Source organism: Naegleria lovaniensis (genome assembly GCF_003324165.1).
Source record: "Naegleria lovaniensis strain ATCC 30569 chromosome Unknown tig036, whole genome shotgun sequence".
Taxonomy (NCBI): domain Eukaryota; phylum Heterolobosea; class Eutetramitea; order Acrasida; family Naegleriidae; genus Naegleria; species Naegleria lovaniensis.
Genome location: NW_025407856.1, coordinates 328,355 through 346,344, shown reverse-complemented (window position 1 = coordinate 346,344; position 17,990 = coordinate 328,355). Strand labels below are relative to the sequence as shown.

The 17,990-nt window shown below is 37.6% G+C and overlaps 10 protein-coding genes across 10 annotated transcripts; 6 read left to right on the top strand and 4 right to left on the bottom strand.

Annotated features, from left to right (window-relative positions):
* Positions 1–144: 144 nt before the first annotated feature.
* Positions 145–1,077, top strand: C9374_008494 (uncharacterized protein; the record flags this gene model as incomplete). The annotated part of the gene is made up of 1 exon (XM_044698576.1): positions 145–1,077. The coding sequence occupies one exon, from the start codon at positions 145–147 to the stop codon at positions 1,075–1,077; it is 933 nt and encodes a 310-aa protein (XP_044545613.1).
* Positions 1,078–1,325: 248 nt separating this feature from the next.
* On the bottom strand, positions 1,326–6,109 carry C9374_008493 (uncharacterized protein; the record flags this gene model as incomplete). The annotated part of the gene is made up of 3 exons (XM_044698575.1): positions 1,326–4,113; positions 4,252–5,672; positions 5,951–6,109. The coding sequence occupies 3 exons, from the start codon at positions 6,107–6,109 to the stop codon at positions 1,326–1,328; spliced, it is 4,368 nt and encodes a 1,455-aa protein (XP_044545612.1).
* Positions 6,110–7,118: 1,009 nt separating this feature from the next.
* Positions 7,119–7,844, top strand: C9374_008492 (uncharacterized protein; the record flags this gene model as incomplete). Its single annotated transcript, XM_044698574.1, has 1 exon — positions 7,119–7,844. One exon carries the CDS (start codon positions 7,119–7,121, stop codon positions 7,842–7,844), a length of 726 nt encoding a protein of 241 aa, XP_044545611.1.
* Positions 7,845–8,066: 222 nt separating this feature from the next.
* Positions 8,067–8,363, bottom strand: C9374_008491 (uncharacterized protein; the record flags this gene model as incomplete). The annotated part of the gene is made up of 1 exon (XM_044698573.1): positions 8,067–8,363. The coding sequence occupies one exon, from the start codon at positions 8,361–8,363 to the stop codon at positions 8,067–8,069; it is 297 nt and encodes a 98-aa protein (XP_044545610.1).
* Positions 8,364–8,527: 164 nt separating this feature from the next.
* On the top strand, positions 8,528–10,129 carry C9374_008490 (uncharacterized protein; the record flags this gene model as incomplete). Its single annotated transcript, XM_044698572.1, has 1 exon — positions 8,528–10,129. The coding sequence occupies one exon, from the start codon at positions 8,528–8,530 to the stop codon at positions 10,127–10,129; it is 1,602 nt and encodes a 533-aa protein (XP_044545609.1).
* Positions 10,130–10,164: 35 nt separating this feature from the next.
* Positions 10,165–12,606, bottom strand: C9374_008489 (uncharacterized protein; the record flags this gene model as incomplete). The annotated part of the gene is made up of 1 exon (XM_044698570.1): positions 10,165–12,606. One exon carries the CDS (start codon positions 12,604–12,606, stop codon positions 10,165–10,167), a length of 2,442 nt encoding a protein of 813 aa, XP_044545608.1.
* Positions 12,607–12,996: 390 nt separating this feature from the next.
* On the top strand, positions 12,997–14,838 carry C9374_008488 (uncharacterized protein; the record flags this gene model as incomplete). Its single annotated transcript, XM_044698569.1, has 1 exon — positions 12,997–14,838. One exon carries the CDS (start codon positions 12,997–12,999, stop codon positions 14,836–14,838), a length of 1,842 nt encoding a protein of 613 aa, XP_044545607.1.
* Positions 14,839–14,983: 145 nt separating this feature from the next.
* On the top strand, positions 14,984–15,455 carry C9374_008487 (uncharacterized protein; the record flags this gene model as incomplete). The annotated part of the gene is made up of 2 exons (XM_044698568.1): positions 14,984–15,052; positions 15,132–15,455. The coding sequence occupies 2 exons, from the start codon at positions 14,984–14,986 to the stop codon at positions 15,453–15,455; spliced, it is 393 nt and encodes a 130-aa protein (XP_044545606.1).
* A 139-nt stretch (positions 15,456–15,594) lies between these two features.
* Positions 15,595–16,179, top strand: C9374_008486 (uncharacterized protein; the record flags this gene model as incomplete). Its single annotated transcript, XM_044698567.1, has 1 exon — positions 15,595–16,179. One exon carries the CDS (start codon positions 15,595–15,597, stop codon positions 16,177–16,179), a length of 585 nt encoding a protein of 194 aa, XP_044545605.1.
* Positions 16,180–16,376: 197 nt separating this feature from the next.
* C9374_008485 (uncharacterized protein) lies at positions 16,377–17,666 on the bottom strand (the record flags this gene model as incomplete). The annotated part of the gene is made up of 1 exon (XM_044698566.1): positions 16,377–17,666. The coding sequence occupies one exon, from the start codon at positions 17,664–17,666 to the stop codon at positions 16,377–16,379; it is 1,290 nt and encodes a 429-aa protein (XP_044545604.1).
* Positions 17,667–17,990: the final 324 nt, after the last annotated feature.

Genomic DNA, 17,990 nt, shown 5'->3' with positions numbered 1-17,990 from the left:
GCAATAATAATAATCATAATAATTGAACAACCTTGTTTGTGGTGTACACATCCTGACTAACACTTCTTCTTCTCATTCATTCATACAAGTAGCCTTGCAACAACAACAACATCCTTTCAAAAAACGACCATCATCAACGACAACATGATCCAAACCAAAACTACAACCATCACCACTCGTACCATTGATGCAGGTACTGATCATCCCTCCACAACAACCACAGCTACCACTTCGGGAACCACCAAAACCAGTACAACAACCAAATGTACCTACGGAAAGACAGATAGCCTTCCCAAATTCCTCAAACATGCTGCTATCGGAACCATTGCTTTGGCTCTCTCTCGTATTGCCTTGTATGCTCCTTTCAGTGTTCAAAAGACTTTGATTGCGATCAGTGATACTCCAGAACGTGAGGATGAAGAAGCCTCCAATTCTCCTACTTGCCAAGCTCGTCTCTTGCAATACTTTGAGAAACCACTCCTGATTAAGCTTACTTTATATCAATTGGGTCATATTGCCGTTACAGCCTTACTCAACAAACAAAAGTGGGTTCCCTTCTCTCAATACAAACCATTGGAACATGCCGTTGTATCTGCCTCAACATTCCCTCTGTATTATATATTGTTGGATCAGGAGTCAAGATTGGCCGTTCGTCGTGGTCGTACTCTCAACACCATTCAACCTGAAAATAAGGACGCAGAGAATACCTTGTATTGGCAAGGATTTGCATTGCATGTTCTACAATCCTTCTTGGTTCATGCCATTGGAGTCAAAGTGACTAGCATGCTCTCCAATACGGACACACTCCGTAATGTGAGTGATGAAGGAGTGGTGAACACAGATTGTTCAGATGCAAGAGCAAGAGGAGTCTTGATTGAAAGTGTGGGCATGTTGATTGGACGTTTGTTGTGTTTACCTGTGGAAATTTGTGCCAAACAATTTCTGTTACGAAGTAAGCCAAAGAAAGATTCGTACGTTTCAGTGTTGGCCAAGTCTGCCTTGTTGACCATTCCACAAGTGGCAACAACATTGGTCGAATATTGGGTGTATCGTGCCTTGAATAGATTGTCTAACTAAAGAGCTCTATGTGTGAAAAAACAAAGAATTTAAAATTATTGTGAGTGTACGAGTTGAAATGTATTGTGGTCTGATGATACCATGGTTAGTAGAGACTGTGGTAGTCTTTTCTAACGCTTAATTATTTATTATAATTTTAAGGTTATTTTGAGTGAATAAAAAGGTGTTTTTAACAGAACAAGTTTTCGTGTTGGTTATTCAAGTCTGCTTCATTCTCGAATGTCGCAACAGAAAGTGAACACAAACCACTACCAATAAGCAGTTGTCACTGAACTCACCATGACAGGATAACCAATTGGAATGTCCATGCTCGAGTTACAAATATTTCTCAAAGTGTGTGACATGTTTTGAATAGAAGCTCTCTCAGGTTGTTCCACTCCCAAATACACCAATTCATGTTGCTGAGAGGCCCATAAACCTCTCACACCTTCCTTGTTCAACTTGACAATACTAAACTCAATTTCTCTCATTTCCAACATTAAAATAAAGTAATCAATCGCTCCCTTATCCAGCACCTTCTTTCTCAGAGAGAACAATTCCGATTGATCGGCCATAATACTTTCTCTCCACTTTGGATCTCCTTCATGAGCAATTACTAAATCCTTATAATCGTCCTTAATGAGATTACAAAACACTTCAGGAGCATCGACTTCTTCTGCAGCAAATCTTGCTTGATAGAGACGAAGAGCCATACAAATGGCAGGTTTGATACAATGATCTAAAATGCTAATATCATTAAATACCCATTCATCATTCGTACTGGTAATTCTATAATCTCCAACAAAGAGAGTGTGAACTTTTTGAATAAATGTTCGAAGACTGTGTGCTGAAGTCGTTCCATCATGAGATGCGAGAGCTCTTCGTGCTGTCAAACTTGCCAAGAAACAAAGTTTTCGAATTCGTTCTACTTGTTCTTCATTGTAGTTCAAGCCATTTCGAGATTTCTTTCGATCCTCAATGAAATAATTCATAAAGTCATGGTGTTTTTCAATAAATTTCGTGTAGGAAACTCCACCCATTCCAGACGCATCAAAATCAATATCGAATTTGGAGGTAAATAATGGATCAAAATCCATCTTTTTCTGGTTTCCAATCTTGTCAATATGTGGACAAAATGAATGATCGGCTTGAATCCAACGATCCAATTGATCTGATTGAATGACATAATACAGCACCGATCGTACATAGAGTGTAACAACTGCTTTTCTTTCATCATTGGAGCTCATCAAGTTATCAACCTTATTTTCCAACATGTTGTATGTTTTGAGTTTGATTCCAGTTTGAACCACTTCCCAACTGTGCCATCTCAGCGTGATAATATCCTTAATGGAAAGAAGTTCTAATTTTGGTGCATAGGGAGAACATCCATCTTCACACCATGCATCAAACATGGCCTCTTCATCTCTGTTAATTCGACTCAATAAATTACGTTGTTCTTCTTCTTGACAAATTGTTCCTTTAAATTCAAGACCACGAATTTGGAAAGAGAAGACACCATTTCCAACCTCAATAATGTGAACAATTGCTGTCAAGTTGTCATTGATAAATATAAAAATGTCTCCTTGTTGAATTGGTCCAACTTGACCTTTTCTGATAATTTCAGGGAATCTCTCTCTTAATGCGTTCACTAAATGCTCATAGAAAATTGAGTTCAAATTATCAACTGTGTGTTGATCGAGTCCTCCACCTTCCAATGTTTGTCCTAAGGTTTGATTGGTGACATCTTTTCGACTCGTTCGATAATCTTTTTCAAAGAATTTTGCAGCTCTACTGTATCCTAAAAACCATAAAGCACCTCCAATGAGAGGATACATGGGTGCATTGGAAATGACTGAATAGATGAGTTGCACAAAGAAAAATTGAGAAAATGGAATTCCTAATGGTTGCATGATAATATAAAGACCAGAGGACCATGAAAGTGGAGTGCTGTAAATGCAAATAAATTGTAACTTGCGTCCAATTTCGGCCATTTTAGGCATTATGTATGTGAAAACGAAAAAGTCAACCAATAAACCTTCAGAAATATTAAAAGCATCCACGTGTGAAATAATCACACTGAAAAATAAAGCTGAGGTCAACCGGGTAGGATCTGAGAATGTACATCTCATTAATTTCACAGCACAAATGGAGGCAATGGTCAGTGCTACTCCAGCATGACACTTGGTTTGTAAATGGAAAACAGTCGAAGAAATGCTTGAAAGAATAATCACCACATAGAACACATGTTCTGTCCACTGTAGAATGTAAAATACAAGTTCGTACCAAATCCATTTCTGTTTTCCTAAAAACTTGACGGAGGGTTGATTCTTTGAAAGGAGAGGATATCTAAAGATTGTGAATGGATGATGCTTTGAGAGATGAGGATAGATATAATAACATAAAATTCCAATAAAGACATTCAAAGCTGTCAACACATATAAGAGGTAGGGATTTCCTCTTTGGAATGCATCCCACAGTTGTGGGACGAATGCTACAATAAACAAGACTACTGCAATTGCCAAATCTTTGACAATTCTTAAAATTGGATTCACATTTGAAATGTTCAACTCCAATTCCTTATTTTTTCGTTCTCTAATTTCATCCTTTGTTTTTTGTTGCTTGCGAATCTTTGAAGGAATATAATTATCCCAATATAGAGCGAACACGTCTTCAAAAATTGAGGTATAGAATCGATGATTTGATGGCATTCTGCTCAAAATGTAACAACCTGACACGAGAACACCACTGTAAAATGCAGAGTAGTAATCAGATGTCCATGTCAAATTGAGAGCACTGGTGTATCCAACACCAATAAGAATGCCAACTGTCACAAGAGAGGAAAATAATTGAAATAGGAGACCGTATAGAGAGATGGATCCACTTCCTCCAAACATGTGCATGTGAATTTGTTCACAAAAAACAAATATAAATGACATGGGTTGAGGTAAAACACCAAATAGGAAAATAATTGGGAAACACATGATGATAAATGTTGCAATATCCTTGACGGAGAGAAAAATTAATCCAAAATTAATATTGAGACCATAGATCACCACACTGTTGTTGTGAAATGCCGTTCATATGAATTTCATCAAAATTCATATTTTTCATAGCATGAAAAAGTTTCGAAATGGTTCGTCATCACCCATAAGCCACACGTTTCATGAAAAATTCCAACAAAAACAAACTACTTACAATGGGTCTGAAACTCTCGAAATGGCATGACAAATCAGGGCAATAGTTCCAAAAAACAAGACATAAAACGATCGAGTGTAATTACTTCCTCGTGAGAAATGGAATGGAGAATTGGCCTCAGGTTTTGGACTCTTAATCAAAGAAAAGTGAGATTGAGCAATTGCTAAAATCATAAAAACAATACTGGCCCAATTTCTGTCTAATAATGCAGTCAATCGAAGGCCCATCCAAGCCACACCAAAAGCAATTAAAGGAACTGCTAAAACCTCCACTCGTGGATTGTGATCTCTATCAAACAGGTATTCCAATGTTCTTCTGTCGAAAAATACATGATAGGACTTTCCAAAGATAGAAATTTTGTAATCTGAGCTAGTATCTTTTTGTTGTGAAGAAGAAGCGGTAGCAGCAGGTATTCTTGATAAATGTTGTGGAGGTGTGATTGAAGTTCTGGATGCACCTTCTCCATTTTCAGCAGTATTTGCCACAGGAGTCGAAGTAGGTGAAGTAGCTCTCGAATTCTTTTTCTTTTCTCTCATTAATCGTTCATACTCTTCCAATGTGACAGACATTTCATACGATTGAATATCTCCAAATTCATCCACAAATTCGAATACAAATGTTCTCATTTCTGGAATTTTAGGTGAAGCATTAGCCTCATGTCCCGAAGAAGAAGATGGCTCTTGATCCTGTTGAGAATGACTATTACTACTGCCATTATTTGTGGGTAGTGTTTCTGTCTCGCCAGACACAGTGGTTTCATGTGCCGCTCTTGTTGTTGTGGTGGTAGTGGTGTGATGAACATGAACTGGAATGTTAGTTCCAGACGAGGAAGATGATGATTTACTCGAAGAAGATTCATCCTCATGATCATCGGAAGGTCCATCTAATTGTGGAACAATTCCGACTACGACTTGAGGAGAGGATGAATTTTGTTGTTGTTGTTCTCGCGTTGTGGAGTTATTGTTGGATGATGAGAGAGTATTATTCTCTTGAGAGTCCACAATGCTGATGGAAATGTTCTGAATATCCTCTGTTTGAGGCTGTTGTTGTTGTTGTTCTTCACTAGATGAGGCTATCGCTGTGGTAGTAGGTCCATTGGTCGTTGAATTCTTGTTTTCATAGGATATAGGCTTTTCTTCTACTTCCTCAATGGTAATTGTATTTGCATGATTATTGAGATGGTCATCATTCCGAGGAGGGTCTGTGGTTGTTGGGTTGTTATTGTTGTCATTGGAATGAATATTGTTTACAGTAGAGGTCGTTGGTGCTGTTGTTGTTGTTTTTGCCGTAATTTTCTCTTGTTTTGAATGTGAATCAAAGTATTCATGAAAATACACATTGAAGATCTTGATGACTCCAAAAAACAGTAATATGCAACATGAGTAAATGATCTCGGCAAATATATTTCCAAATCCAAAAACCTGGTAAGAATGAGAGGAAAATAGTTTTTTGAAATGTCATGACATGTGTATTCCGAGATCGAGCAATGAGATCAACAAGTCGAGAGGATCATGTTGAGAATGGAATTCATGGCCATTCATTGTTGAGATGTGTTGATTCAAAAGATGTTCCATTCATTTCAAAGAAACACACAGTTAGTTTTGAAGGCCATACACACGTCATGTTATCATGGATCGTGTCAATGATGATGATGTCTTGTGTAACAACATTATCATTGTAACGCATCAAAACAACTTACCAATATGAAAAATAAAGGAAACAATATAAAGAATGTATAAAAGAGAATATGTATCACGTTAATGAACAAATATGCAGCATGTTCATAGTAGAGGCCTCCTGTCAGCGAATAAGTGAATTGTTTGACAAAGAAGAACAGAACTGCTTGCACGAGACCCATTTTTTGCGAGTTGTCAAAGCGAAGTTCTTTTGTGATGATGTGTTGACAAGATTGTTTTCTAAAGTGCGATTAGAGTCGGAATCGAATGCCAATGAATCATAATTGCAGAGACAAACTATCATCATGATGAAAAGAATTGGTCATGGTTGACAGTTATTCATTATCCAATTTCCGAAAAGGAATGAACACTCAAATTTATGGAATATTTAATTTATTGTGTTTAAAAAGAGAGAAAAGAATATCACTGTTTACAAGTTCAACTTGGTTCTTCTCCAGTGTCTTCTCTTGGCGTTGTATCTGATGGTGTTACCAGTTCTGAAACGGATCCAATATGGAATTGGTCTGTTTTGCTTTTGCTTCTTGGCGAGCTTAATCTTCTTGGTCAATGTCTTGTGAGCTGGCATTGCGAAATCTGGTTATATTATCCAATCATGAACGGTTTGAATCATTCATTGATTATTTTGATCATTAAATTTAAAAGTCAAAGAGACAAGGGATGTGAACGTACCTGTGACGAATTTTTTTTCAACAAATTTTTTTAAAAAATATTGGTCAACCCAATTTTTAGGTTTTACAATGAGGTAGTAAAATTGTTTTTTCTGGTCCAATTACTAGAACCAGTTCCTCATCCATTGAACCATATGGAGTCTTTGGGTTTTCCTTTCTTCTAAGACTTTGAGCAACTACTTTTAGTTCATTCCAATGACTTGTTGAATTCTTTTATCTTATTGTTTGTACTCAATGAATATAAATGTTAAGAGCGCTCATTTTGAGAGTTAACATCACATTAGCAACATCAACATGAAAAATAATGAACTGGGTTTGTTGTAAGGCTGGGCCCGATTGTTAGAGTGGGCATTCACGTTACCGAGATGGAATAAATAAACGTGATGTAAAACGTTCACGCCCACTTCCATATTAAAGAGTATTCTTTGCATGACTGTTGATATGACTAAGGATTTCGTTTCGTTCAAAAAAAACTCAAACTCTACTAACAAACACACAAGATATGGTACACACCACTCAATTCTTTGTTCTTTTCTTCGCTCTCTTGTTACTCTGTCATGTAATTCAAGGAGGGCTTCAAATTTCCAAGGTGCAACCAGCTTCCTCTCCACTCACTGTTCATGAACCATTCCCACTCTTCACAAACCTATCTCATTCCTCCAATCCTCAAACTGTTAAAAGCTCTCCAACTAGATCTTCCAAGCACCTTTTCAACACCAAAGACTCTATCTGTTGTTATGAATCTGATGGCAGTTATCAATACTGCACAGGAACGTCCGTTTGTTGTCGAAAAGCTGCATATGGCTGTACAGGTAGTTACATTTGTGCTCCCTATGGAAGCACATGTTGTGGCACTGGCTATTGTGCATCTAATACACAATGTGAAACATGTGGAAGCGCAACAGGTTGTCTGCCTTATGGAGCTACTTGTTGTGGCTCTGGTTACTGCAACAGCGGTTATTATTGTACTGCCAATTACCAATGTCAAGCTAACTCTGGAGGTGGTGGAAATAGCAACAATAATGGAGGTTCTTCTAACAACGGTGGTTTGGGTACTGGTGCAATTATTGGAATTGCAGTAGGAAGTAGTGTTGGAGGAATAATCATTCTTGTTGGTTTGATTGGAGGATGTATTGCTATCATGCGAGGTGACAAGCACTGTTTGAAAGAAATGATGGATATGGTACAGAATGGTGCACAAACAATCCAAAATAGCACCCAAAACTAACACTTAATGGTGATGTCAGTAACAAAATAATGGATTGAACCCAATGATGTTAACAGTTTAAGGGCAATCAATGAGGTTCCTTGGTTGTAAAAACCAAATACGAATAATTGGTGTAGAAGTAAATCAAACTTGATTTTTAAAAACTTTTACAGATTGGCATCTTTCAGAAATTACTGAAATAAATAAATTGTTGAGAGAATTATCTTCTTTCAAACAATATATTTATTTCTTCTTTGATTTCTTCTTATTCTTATTTGTTGGTTCAATTTTAGTAATTTCCATTGGTGTTGTTGCTTCCGATGATGATTGTGCAGTATTACTAGTGGCTGTTGTTGTTGCCGAATTATTTGAACCCTCCGATGCTTGTTGCTTTTCAGAAATTAACTTGGCTGCAACCTCTGCTGTAATTGAAAAATTAGTATTGGTTGAGAGTTTGTTTTGCAATTTCTTCACTCCTCGATTGTCTTTCTTGGAGGCTTTGGATTGACGTTTTGAACCCTTGTCCGAATGTTTTGGCATTTTTTGAAGAAACGTTCAAGTAATTTTCAGAGCATCCCACATGAGTTGTGAAGTCAATTCACTTCTCAGAGAATCCATTGAGTTGTTGAATAATTGATGATGATTTTCGTAATGCGTTTGCCAGGACCCACTATGAACTAGAAACTCTGGCAAGATTGAAAAAAATGAACAATTCCGAACAAGCCTCATCTTCCATCTCACACGAAGAGAATGAACCACAAAATACATCATCATCATCGGATGTGCTAGAGGGTACCTCGGGGTGTGATACACGTGTGGTGTTTACGGTACAGAATAGTTATGTACCTACTGATAGCGAGTTGGATGTTTGTGATAACCCTCTTTCAACCCGATATGCAAGCAAAGAGATGAGTTTCAACTTCTCTCCAAAGAAGAAATTTTCTACTTGGCGTGAATTGTGGTTTGCTTTGGCTGTGGAGGAAAAGGCTTTAGGATTAACTCAAATTACTGATGAACAAATTAATGAAATGAAAGATCATTTGATTATTACCGATAAGGAAATAGAAGATGCTGCACAATATGAGAAAAAGTTTAGACATGATGTCATGTCCCACGTACATTGTTTTGGAGATGCATGTCCAACTGCAAGACCAATAATTCATCTTGGAGCTACTAGCTGTTTTGTTGGAGACAACACAGATCTCATTCAAATGAGAGACGGCTTAAAAATCGTTCAAAGCAAAATGTTACGTGTCATGCAATTATTGAAGAATTTCTGCCTAAAAAACAAGGACTTACCATGTCTTGGATTTACTCATTTTCAAGCTGCTCAGTTGACAACTGTTGGAAAAAGAGGTACTCTGTGGCTCCAAGATTTCTTGCTTGACTATCAGCAACTTGTTCATCAATTAGAAAATCTCCCATTCAGAGGAGTTAAAGGAACCACTGGTACTCAAGCCAGCTTCCTTCATTTATTCAATGGTAATCATGAGCTAGTTAAAGAACTAGACAGAAAAGTAACATCAAGAATGGGATTTTCCAAGTCCATTCCTGTCAGCGGACAAACATATACAAGAAAAATTGATTTTCAAGTCTTGAGTGTCTTATCACAAATTGCCCAATCTGCTCACAAGTTTGCCACCGATATTCGCTTGTTGATGAGCTTGAAAGAGGTAGATGAGCCTTTTGAAAAAAATCAAATTGGATCAAGTGCTATGGCCTATAAGAGAAATCCAATGAGATGCGAGCGAGTTTGCTCAATTGCCAGATTTGTCATGTCACTTCTTTCAAATGCTGCTCATACTCACGCCAATCAATGGTTTGAAAGAACTTTGGACGACAGTGCAAATAGAAGACTGAGTATTTCACAGGCATTCCTTGCAGTGGATGGTATCTTGAACATTGTAGCCAACGTATGTGATGGATTGGTTGTGTGGCCTCTTGTTATTGAAAAACATGTGATGGATGAACTCCCATTCATGGCAACCGAAAATATTTTGATGGCAGCAGTAAAGGCTGGAGGTGACAGACAGGTCTTGCACGAAGTTATTCGTGTTCACTCACTTGAAGCTGCAAGAAGAGTGAAAGAAGAAGGTGCATCCAATGATCTTTTACATAGATTGGTCAATGATGAGGCTTTTAAAGGAGTACTCTCTGAGGAAAAGATTAAGGAAATGACCAACCCAAAGCTCTATATTGGAAGAGCAAATGTACAAACAGAAGAGTTTATTGCCGAGGAGATAGATCCAATTTTAACACAAGATGCACATCTCGTTGCATCCTCCACCTCTCAGCTCAAAGTTTAAAAGAACTGTTATTGAGGAAATAAATTAGCTTGTGTTTATAAATCATACTGGGCGAGCATTTTGTTGACTTGCATTCTGTGCTTCTTTGAAATACTTTTACGTTTGACGCTTGTCTTCTTGTAGCCATTAAAACTTCGTTGGTGATGCTCTTTTGATCTTTGATGTACTTGCTTCTCAGCTCTCTCGAGCGACACGGTCTTTTTCAAAGAATCCTCTATTAGTTTTCTAATGATTTCTTGATATTCAAGTGCTTTTTCTCGTTCATTGAAGGGCATTAATCTGTAACTGAGCCAACAATAAATATTCAAGCATTTGTACATTACTTCGAGCTCCTTTAACTTGTGCAGCGTGTTGATAGGCCTCAATGAATTGGGATTGGGAATGAGAAGAGGAACGTATTTTCCTTCAGAGTACAATTTTGCCCATTTGAATGTCATGGTTTTACATAATTGCTCGTCAGGATCTATGGGTGATTTGACAAAAATCATCCTCTCTGCTGTGGTTAAATTTTCGATTGGATGAATAATGTTGGCAATATCTTTCTTTTCTTTCATATCACACATGAAATACTTTCCTTCGTTTAACTTGGCCATTTCGTCAATCTTCGAAAGAATAGTGCTCAATCTCACTCGAACCCCTGTTTCAAGGGAGATTCGAGAGAAATGGTCAATTTGCTCGTCTGTAGGGAAAAGACCAGCTCTGAGTTCTTCTACTTCATTAGATGGATCATATGCAAATGCTTGCTGTATAACACGACAATCACTAGCACGAAATGATGTCACTTCTCCCTCTTCGAAGGCACTGTTAAATCTTCCAGCTCTGCCTCCTATTTGCTTAATTTCATGTGGTGTTAAAGTTCTTACTTCTTTACCGTCAAACTTCTCAGTTTCACTAAATATAATTCGCCTTATATTAAGGTTGAGTCCCATTCCAATAGCATCAGTGGCCACTAGCACATCATAGGGAGATTGTTCATGATTGAAGAGAGCAGCTTGTGTAATTCGAGTTTGGGGAGGTAAACCGCCGTAAACGACACAAACTCTAAGATCAGTGGATTTTTCAATTTCGTTCTTAATTTTAAAAACCTCCTTTCGCGAAAAACAAACGATACAATCTCCTCGTTGTAAATCACCATAATCTTTAACAGTAGGTTTCTTTGTCACTTTCAGTGGGGTAAGCCTATCATACTCTTTCACCTCTAATTCATCTCCTGTATCTTCACAAAGCTTTTTAACAAGCTTTAATACTCTTCCCTCTCCACATAAATGTACTTCTTTGGCTCGTACGCCTAGCAGTGCACGTGTCCAAGACCATCCTCTATCAGAGTCAGTGATTAATTGAATTTCATCAATAACGGCCACATCTACCTCTCTCTGTGTATCGACCATTTCAGTGGTAGAACATGTGTGAGTTGCATTTTCTGTCTCAATTTTAAAATCTCCAGTTATAAGTTGACAAGCAGCAATTGGGTTATCTCCTGATGTTAATTTTACAAAAGCCTCCGTTGCTAACAGCCTCAAAGGAGCGCAATAGATACCGGTTTTGGCGTTTCTCAATGCTTGAAAGGCATTGTATGTTTTACCGCTGTTTGTTGGACCTATGTGAAAAATTATTTTTCTCGGCTTGAGTCGAGTTAATGGATACAAGTGATGAGGTTCAGTGAGATCAGCCATTTGCAAGTTCTTTTCCTCTTCAATTTGTTGTTCAAGGTCTCGCAAATACAAATTCCATATTAATTCTTGAACCTTATTTTCTTTTTGAGCAGCTTTAAAGGCCTTCTTGACCTTATGCCTGTACTTGGAATCTGTGTCGAAATGATGGAGAAAGTTAAATTGAAAAGATGACACTGATGACTTCCAATCATTGTCGTCCTCCACACCCATAGATCTAGCTAATTCTCTCTTTTCTTGATTTTGTGTCAGTTCCTCAATAACAGTCAGCAAGTAATCATAATCTACTCGCTGCTCCAAGCTATTTCTGTCAAGTGAATGTTGTTTTATAAACTCTTGCATGTCTTTACTTGCAGCCTCGTCAAGCAATTCAAGAATTGATTGTTCCTTATCCTTATTCAAAACAGAATTGAACCTATATGAGGATGTACAATAGTTGACACTGCCATAAACTCCATTTTGTTCGCTATACACATTTCCGAATGATGATACTAATTTACAAGAAGTAGAAGAATTTATCACCAAATGTTCGGGCCATGGGTGGTAGCCAAAACCATTCTTCTTCCTCATCACTAAATCCAAACAAGATAAACCCGAAGAAGTGTAATTCCTCACTTGATCATGATGCAAATCTCCTTTCTGATGCTGAATCATTGTACTACTATTATTCTTCAAATTTTCCAAACACCACACATGGGCAACACCGCAGTTACCACTGCTGTGCAAAGGCGAAACCCCTCTTCCGAGAAGCAACAGCTTTTGAATTGAGGAAGAAGAAGCCCGCAAGTGATGATGACCTTTGAGCATTTTTTGAAGATGATTGGTTTCAGTTTCTGATTGAATTCTTTGATTTCTCTACAAATTTTGAAGACTGTAAATAGTGATCATGGGTCATCCAATGCGACTTTTTGAAACCCATCATCACATTATCTCATCATCCATTTGAGTCTTGATGTGCAAGAAATAGTCAAAAAAATTCGCTCTCGTGGTGGTCTCTTTGGTTCATTTGCTACGTGCTCCACTTCATTCGAAATATTTCAAAGAAAGAGAATCGCTCCGACGACGAGAACACCATCAAACAAATCGAGAAAAACTTGGAGTAAATTTGTATCTAGACCTCTTTTTTACAACTCTTGAATAGGTTCTTCTTGAAAACAAGATTTACATTTTTATAGCTAATTCCGAACCATAGAATTTATGAAAAAATCGACAAGGAAGAGGACTAGTAATACTAGTAGAGCAGCCAATCATGAGGATAAAGTGGAACAAAGTCATTCAGTTGTGAATGATGCTGCAATCATAGAGGCAGATGCTGCCACTCATTTGACGACTTTCCCAAAAAGTCTTCAATGTTCTCATTTTAAGAACTTTGTTAATAGTAAGGCAAAACGAAGGAATAATGGCCACTGTACTGCAAATGGGCACATTGACATTGATGACTATGAAGAACTTGTTGAATTGAATGAAAAATTAATTGCACTTTGGAGTGGAAAATTGAGACATGAACAGACACAGCATTGCTCGTGTTGTGAAAATCCCTTCTCTCTGAAAGACGAACAAGTTATTTGCTCGCATTGCTACCACATTTTCACGGTTCATGCATTTTATGAGAACAAGGAATCTTTTGAGAACAATGGAGAAAAACAACCCAAACGTTGCCCTAATTGCAATGACCATACGATTGTATTTCACTTGACCTATAAGGAATTCTTTTGCCTGGAATGCTTTGATTTTATTACTCTCGATTTTGATGCAATCAAGTTCATTCTATTACCCTGTCTTTGCAAATCCATGAGCCAAGAATCGCCAAACGAAAAGCAGACGACAAGCACAAAGAAAAAGAGAAAATTTTCACATCCTAAAAGTGGAACTGAAAATTTACCACACATTGCTGTTGGAGAGTCAATCAAGACGATGCTAAAAAGCACTGTACAAACTCAGACAAATCCCCTTATTGGACTACGAGGAATTGTAAACTTGGGAAATACCTGCTTTATGAATTGTATATTACAGACACTAGCCCATAATGTATCACTACGAAATTATTATTTATCAGGAGTTTATTCTCAGTTGATTGAAAAAGAAATTGAAAATGACTCCAAATGTAAAAATTTTGAGGATATCCAAACATACTTGAAGATGAGTAGAGCCATGAATAATTTATTCAAAGAAATGTACGATAAATCATGCAGCGAATTAGAAAATACGAGCAGCAAAAAGAGATCGAGCAATGGTAAAAGAAAATCTGAGACCGCAGACGAGCAACCAATAGTGCTACCATTTGTTCCAAATCAATTCCTGTACATCATGTGGAATGTTGCTGGCCATTTGGCAGGCTATCAACAACAAGACGCACACGAGTTTTACATGGCCATACTCTCAGCGCTTACTCCTGCAAAACTTCCAAACAATCGAAGAAATCTTATTGAAGATTTATTCACTGGAACCTCTCAATCAGATTTAAATTGCAAAATTTGTTCAAATACCTCCTCGACCGTGGAAGCATTTATGGACATTTCTCTCCCTCTCAAAGCAAAGAGTGGTGATACATGGATTGAGCTAGAATCCTTAACAGAGTGTCTGGAACGATACACAAAGGACGAAAACTTAGACATTAGTAGTTATTCTTGTAAAAATTGCGGATCCCAAGGGAATTTTTCAAAACAGATTCGCTTTAAACGACTGCCACACATTCTATGTTTTCACCTCAAAAGGTTTGAACATTCAGAACTCGTGCACAGAAATCGTAAGACAACGACAGGAGTAAGCTCCAAGATTGATTGGTTTGTTTCATTTCCCTTGCAAATAGAAATGAAAGACTTTGTGGTTGGTGAGGATGGAGGTGGTGTTCCTGATAACAAATATTCACTCTTCTCTGTGGTTTGTCATCAAGGAGATTTGAGTGGAGGACACTACACATGTTACGTCAAGCATAATTCTAGTTGGTTTTTGTGTAATGACTCGAGTGTGTATTTCGCCAAAGAGTCAGATGTTTTGAATTCAGAAGCTTACTTGCTGTTTTATGAGAAGGCAAGTTGATTCATTTCCTTTACTTGGTGCAACATCACACATTATAAATTTTTCGCTGCCATTGTAAATTCCAAAAATATTGGTTGACCAGGATTTTTGAAAAACGCTTTCGAAAAAAAAATACTCGCCAAAACCATTCCCAATCTCACCTGAAATGAGTTCACAAACCAAGAAGACTGCTGAAACAACAGCAACCACTGCTCCTCAACAACAACAAGGAAAGGTATGTTATAGTATAAAACAACTTCGAACGTTTCTTATCGTTCTCATCATTATCCGATGTTTGTCTTGAAAATATAAAGAAAAAAACCTCTGAGAACATCAATGCTCGTTTACAATTGGTTATGAAGAGTGGTAAATACTCATTGGGTTATTCTGAAACCATGAAGAACTTGAGACAAGCTAAGGCTAAATTAGTCATCGTTTCAAACAACATTCCTCCAATCAGAAAATCTGAAATTGAATACTACTCTATGTTGTCACATGCCGATATTTATTTCTATCCTGGAAACAATGTTGAACTCGGTACTGCATGTGGTAGATATCACTCTGTTGGTGTCATGAGCGTTTTGGAAGCAGGTGACTCTGATATCGTTAGAGCAGTCAAGATGATGCAAACTCAATAAATTCTTTCCGAAAATTATTAATTCATTGTAAGCATTGAATGTTTGTGCATTTTAAAAAGCATGAAAGTTAATTGGTACGCCATACATTCATTAACTCCAGGTTCAAAGAGAACACAATGAAATTTCCAACAAACAAAAAATGTCTTCATCAACATCTAACGAAACACTTCCACCCATTCACGATTTGGCTCCTCTGATGAGGAATCCAACAAATCCAGTTGTATTTTTCGATGTTAGTATTGGAGGACATGCAGCAGGAAGAATTAAAATTGAATTATATGCAGATGTGGCACCCAAGACTGCTGAAAACTTTCGACAATTTTGCACCGGAGAACATTTAAAGAATTCAATTCCTACAGGATACAAAGGATGTTCTTTTCATAGAGTCATCAAAGATTTCATGATTCAGGGAGGAGATTTTGTAAATGGAGATGGAACAGGATCATACTCAATTTTCGGATCCAATCAGTTCGATGATGAAAATTTTACATTGAAACATGATCGTCCTGGTATTGTATCAATGGCCAATAGCGGACCTAACACAAATGGGTGCCAATTCTTTATTACAACCACAAAAACTCCATGGCTTGATGGTAAACATGTCGTTATTGGAGCTGTATTGAAAGGATTTGAAGTTGTTAGAAAAGTGGAAGCTGTTGCTGTCTATGGTAAATCCAATAAGCCTAAAGTGCCATGTGTGATTACAGAATGTGGAGAATTGTAGAAATGATGTAGAAAAATAATTTCTGTAAGACTTTGTTCTAGGAATGTATCGAAACAAGTTATTGAGTGTTAAGAAATAGAGCCAAACTGAACAGTCACTAATTTATTGAGCCATGACAGCATGTAAGGCTTTCTTCTCTTTTTTCGAAAAAACAGGTGGAATGATTTTCAAAGAAACATTGAGGAGACATAAAAGATTTAATTCTTCAACAAGTAATCTCTGGCCTTACTTTTGTCAGAATTGAAGGTCAAGCAGCCTACAACGATTTCAGCATTTTGTTTTCTATCCCAAATATATGGGCACAAGTCTTGGACAGCCTTAACCTTGGTACTGTCACTGCTAAAAAGCCTTAAAATTGAAGCAGCTGAGCTAGCATCCATACCAGCAATATTATTTGTTGATTTCAATTGAGCAATGACTTTTCCTCTGTCTGAGTCAAATGTGAAATATCCTAATACTTGAACGATTTCACTTGCTGACAATGGAGAAATTTGAGACTTTGAATAAGTGGTGACCGCTTTCAATTTATCAGAAGCAAACGATGATTGTTGGCAAGCTTGAATAATGCTTGATGCGAGAGAAGTTCCATAAGTTGGCATTGTTGAAACGGTTGCAAAACCAGTTGAGAATGGTTGTGGAGGTGGGACATGTGTTTGTTGTTGTGGAGGTACATAGGTCGTTGGAGGTGGAACATAACTTGACGTTGGAGGAATATAGGTAGTGGTTGTGTGAGGTTGCACAAAGGTGGAAGTGTGAGTTGGAACACCAAAGCTAATTCCACTGGATCCAATACTCACATTGAATGAGGGAGTTGAGGTAGTGGTGGTTGTAACAATATTCGATGATGGTTGAACAATGGAGGTTATTGCTCTGAAACAATCTCCATTCTGAAGTGGCCAAGTATTGATATCAAAAGTGTCAACACGGAAAGCAGTGTCAGCTCCTTGGAAATCAATGAAAATAGTGTACTTGTTTTGTGAAACATCACGAACAATGTAAGTATAGGCTCTTCTTGAATCTTGTTGATTTTTCAAGATGACATAACCAGTGTGTGGTTGTGATTCAACAATCCAAGTCTTTCCTGAATTTTCTCTGAAAGTAACACCCATCAAATTCACATGCATGGCTTTCAAAGTGTGAGAAGGAGTGGTATTCAAAGTTTGAGAAGGAACACCAGCCAAATTGTGAATGGTTGCAGGTGCCAATGCAACTCCTGTGCTCACACGATAAAACGTATCACTTTTACCAGTCAATGCAGTTCCATCCAAACTTGGAGTCAATTTCCAATGAACATTTCCATCAAAAGTAATGTGAATGGAGAATGAAGATGCTCCTACAGATGGTGACACGGCAACAATGGTTCCGTTCGCTTGTCTTCCAGTACCTTCCTGAGTCCAAGTAAAATGATTGCCGTTTTGTGTGCAGTGCCAAATTTTGCCAGAGTTTTCTCTCCATGATCCTGCTAATACTGGTGACATATTACCCATTTTCGAATGCTTGTGAATTGTGTGAATGTAATTTGTTGAATGGTGAGATGAGAGCAGGGCTCCGTTTTGTTTTTTTTTAATGGTAATATTGAAATTACCTCCTCTCGTGTGATTTTATTGGATTTGAATCGGAACGCAAAACGGTAACCCTGTAAAAACTATGAAAAGATTTTTGTGATTTGCGCTTCCATTAGTCCATCCACGAATCGATTTGAAATTGCATGAACTTGACTGGTCACACGGTACCAGCAAAAAAACAAAGAAAAAAGGCAAGGGTGGATTTACGCCACCAGTCGCTTCTGATCCTTGGGCAGATTTCGCGGT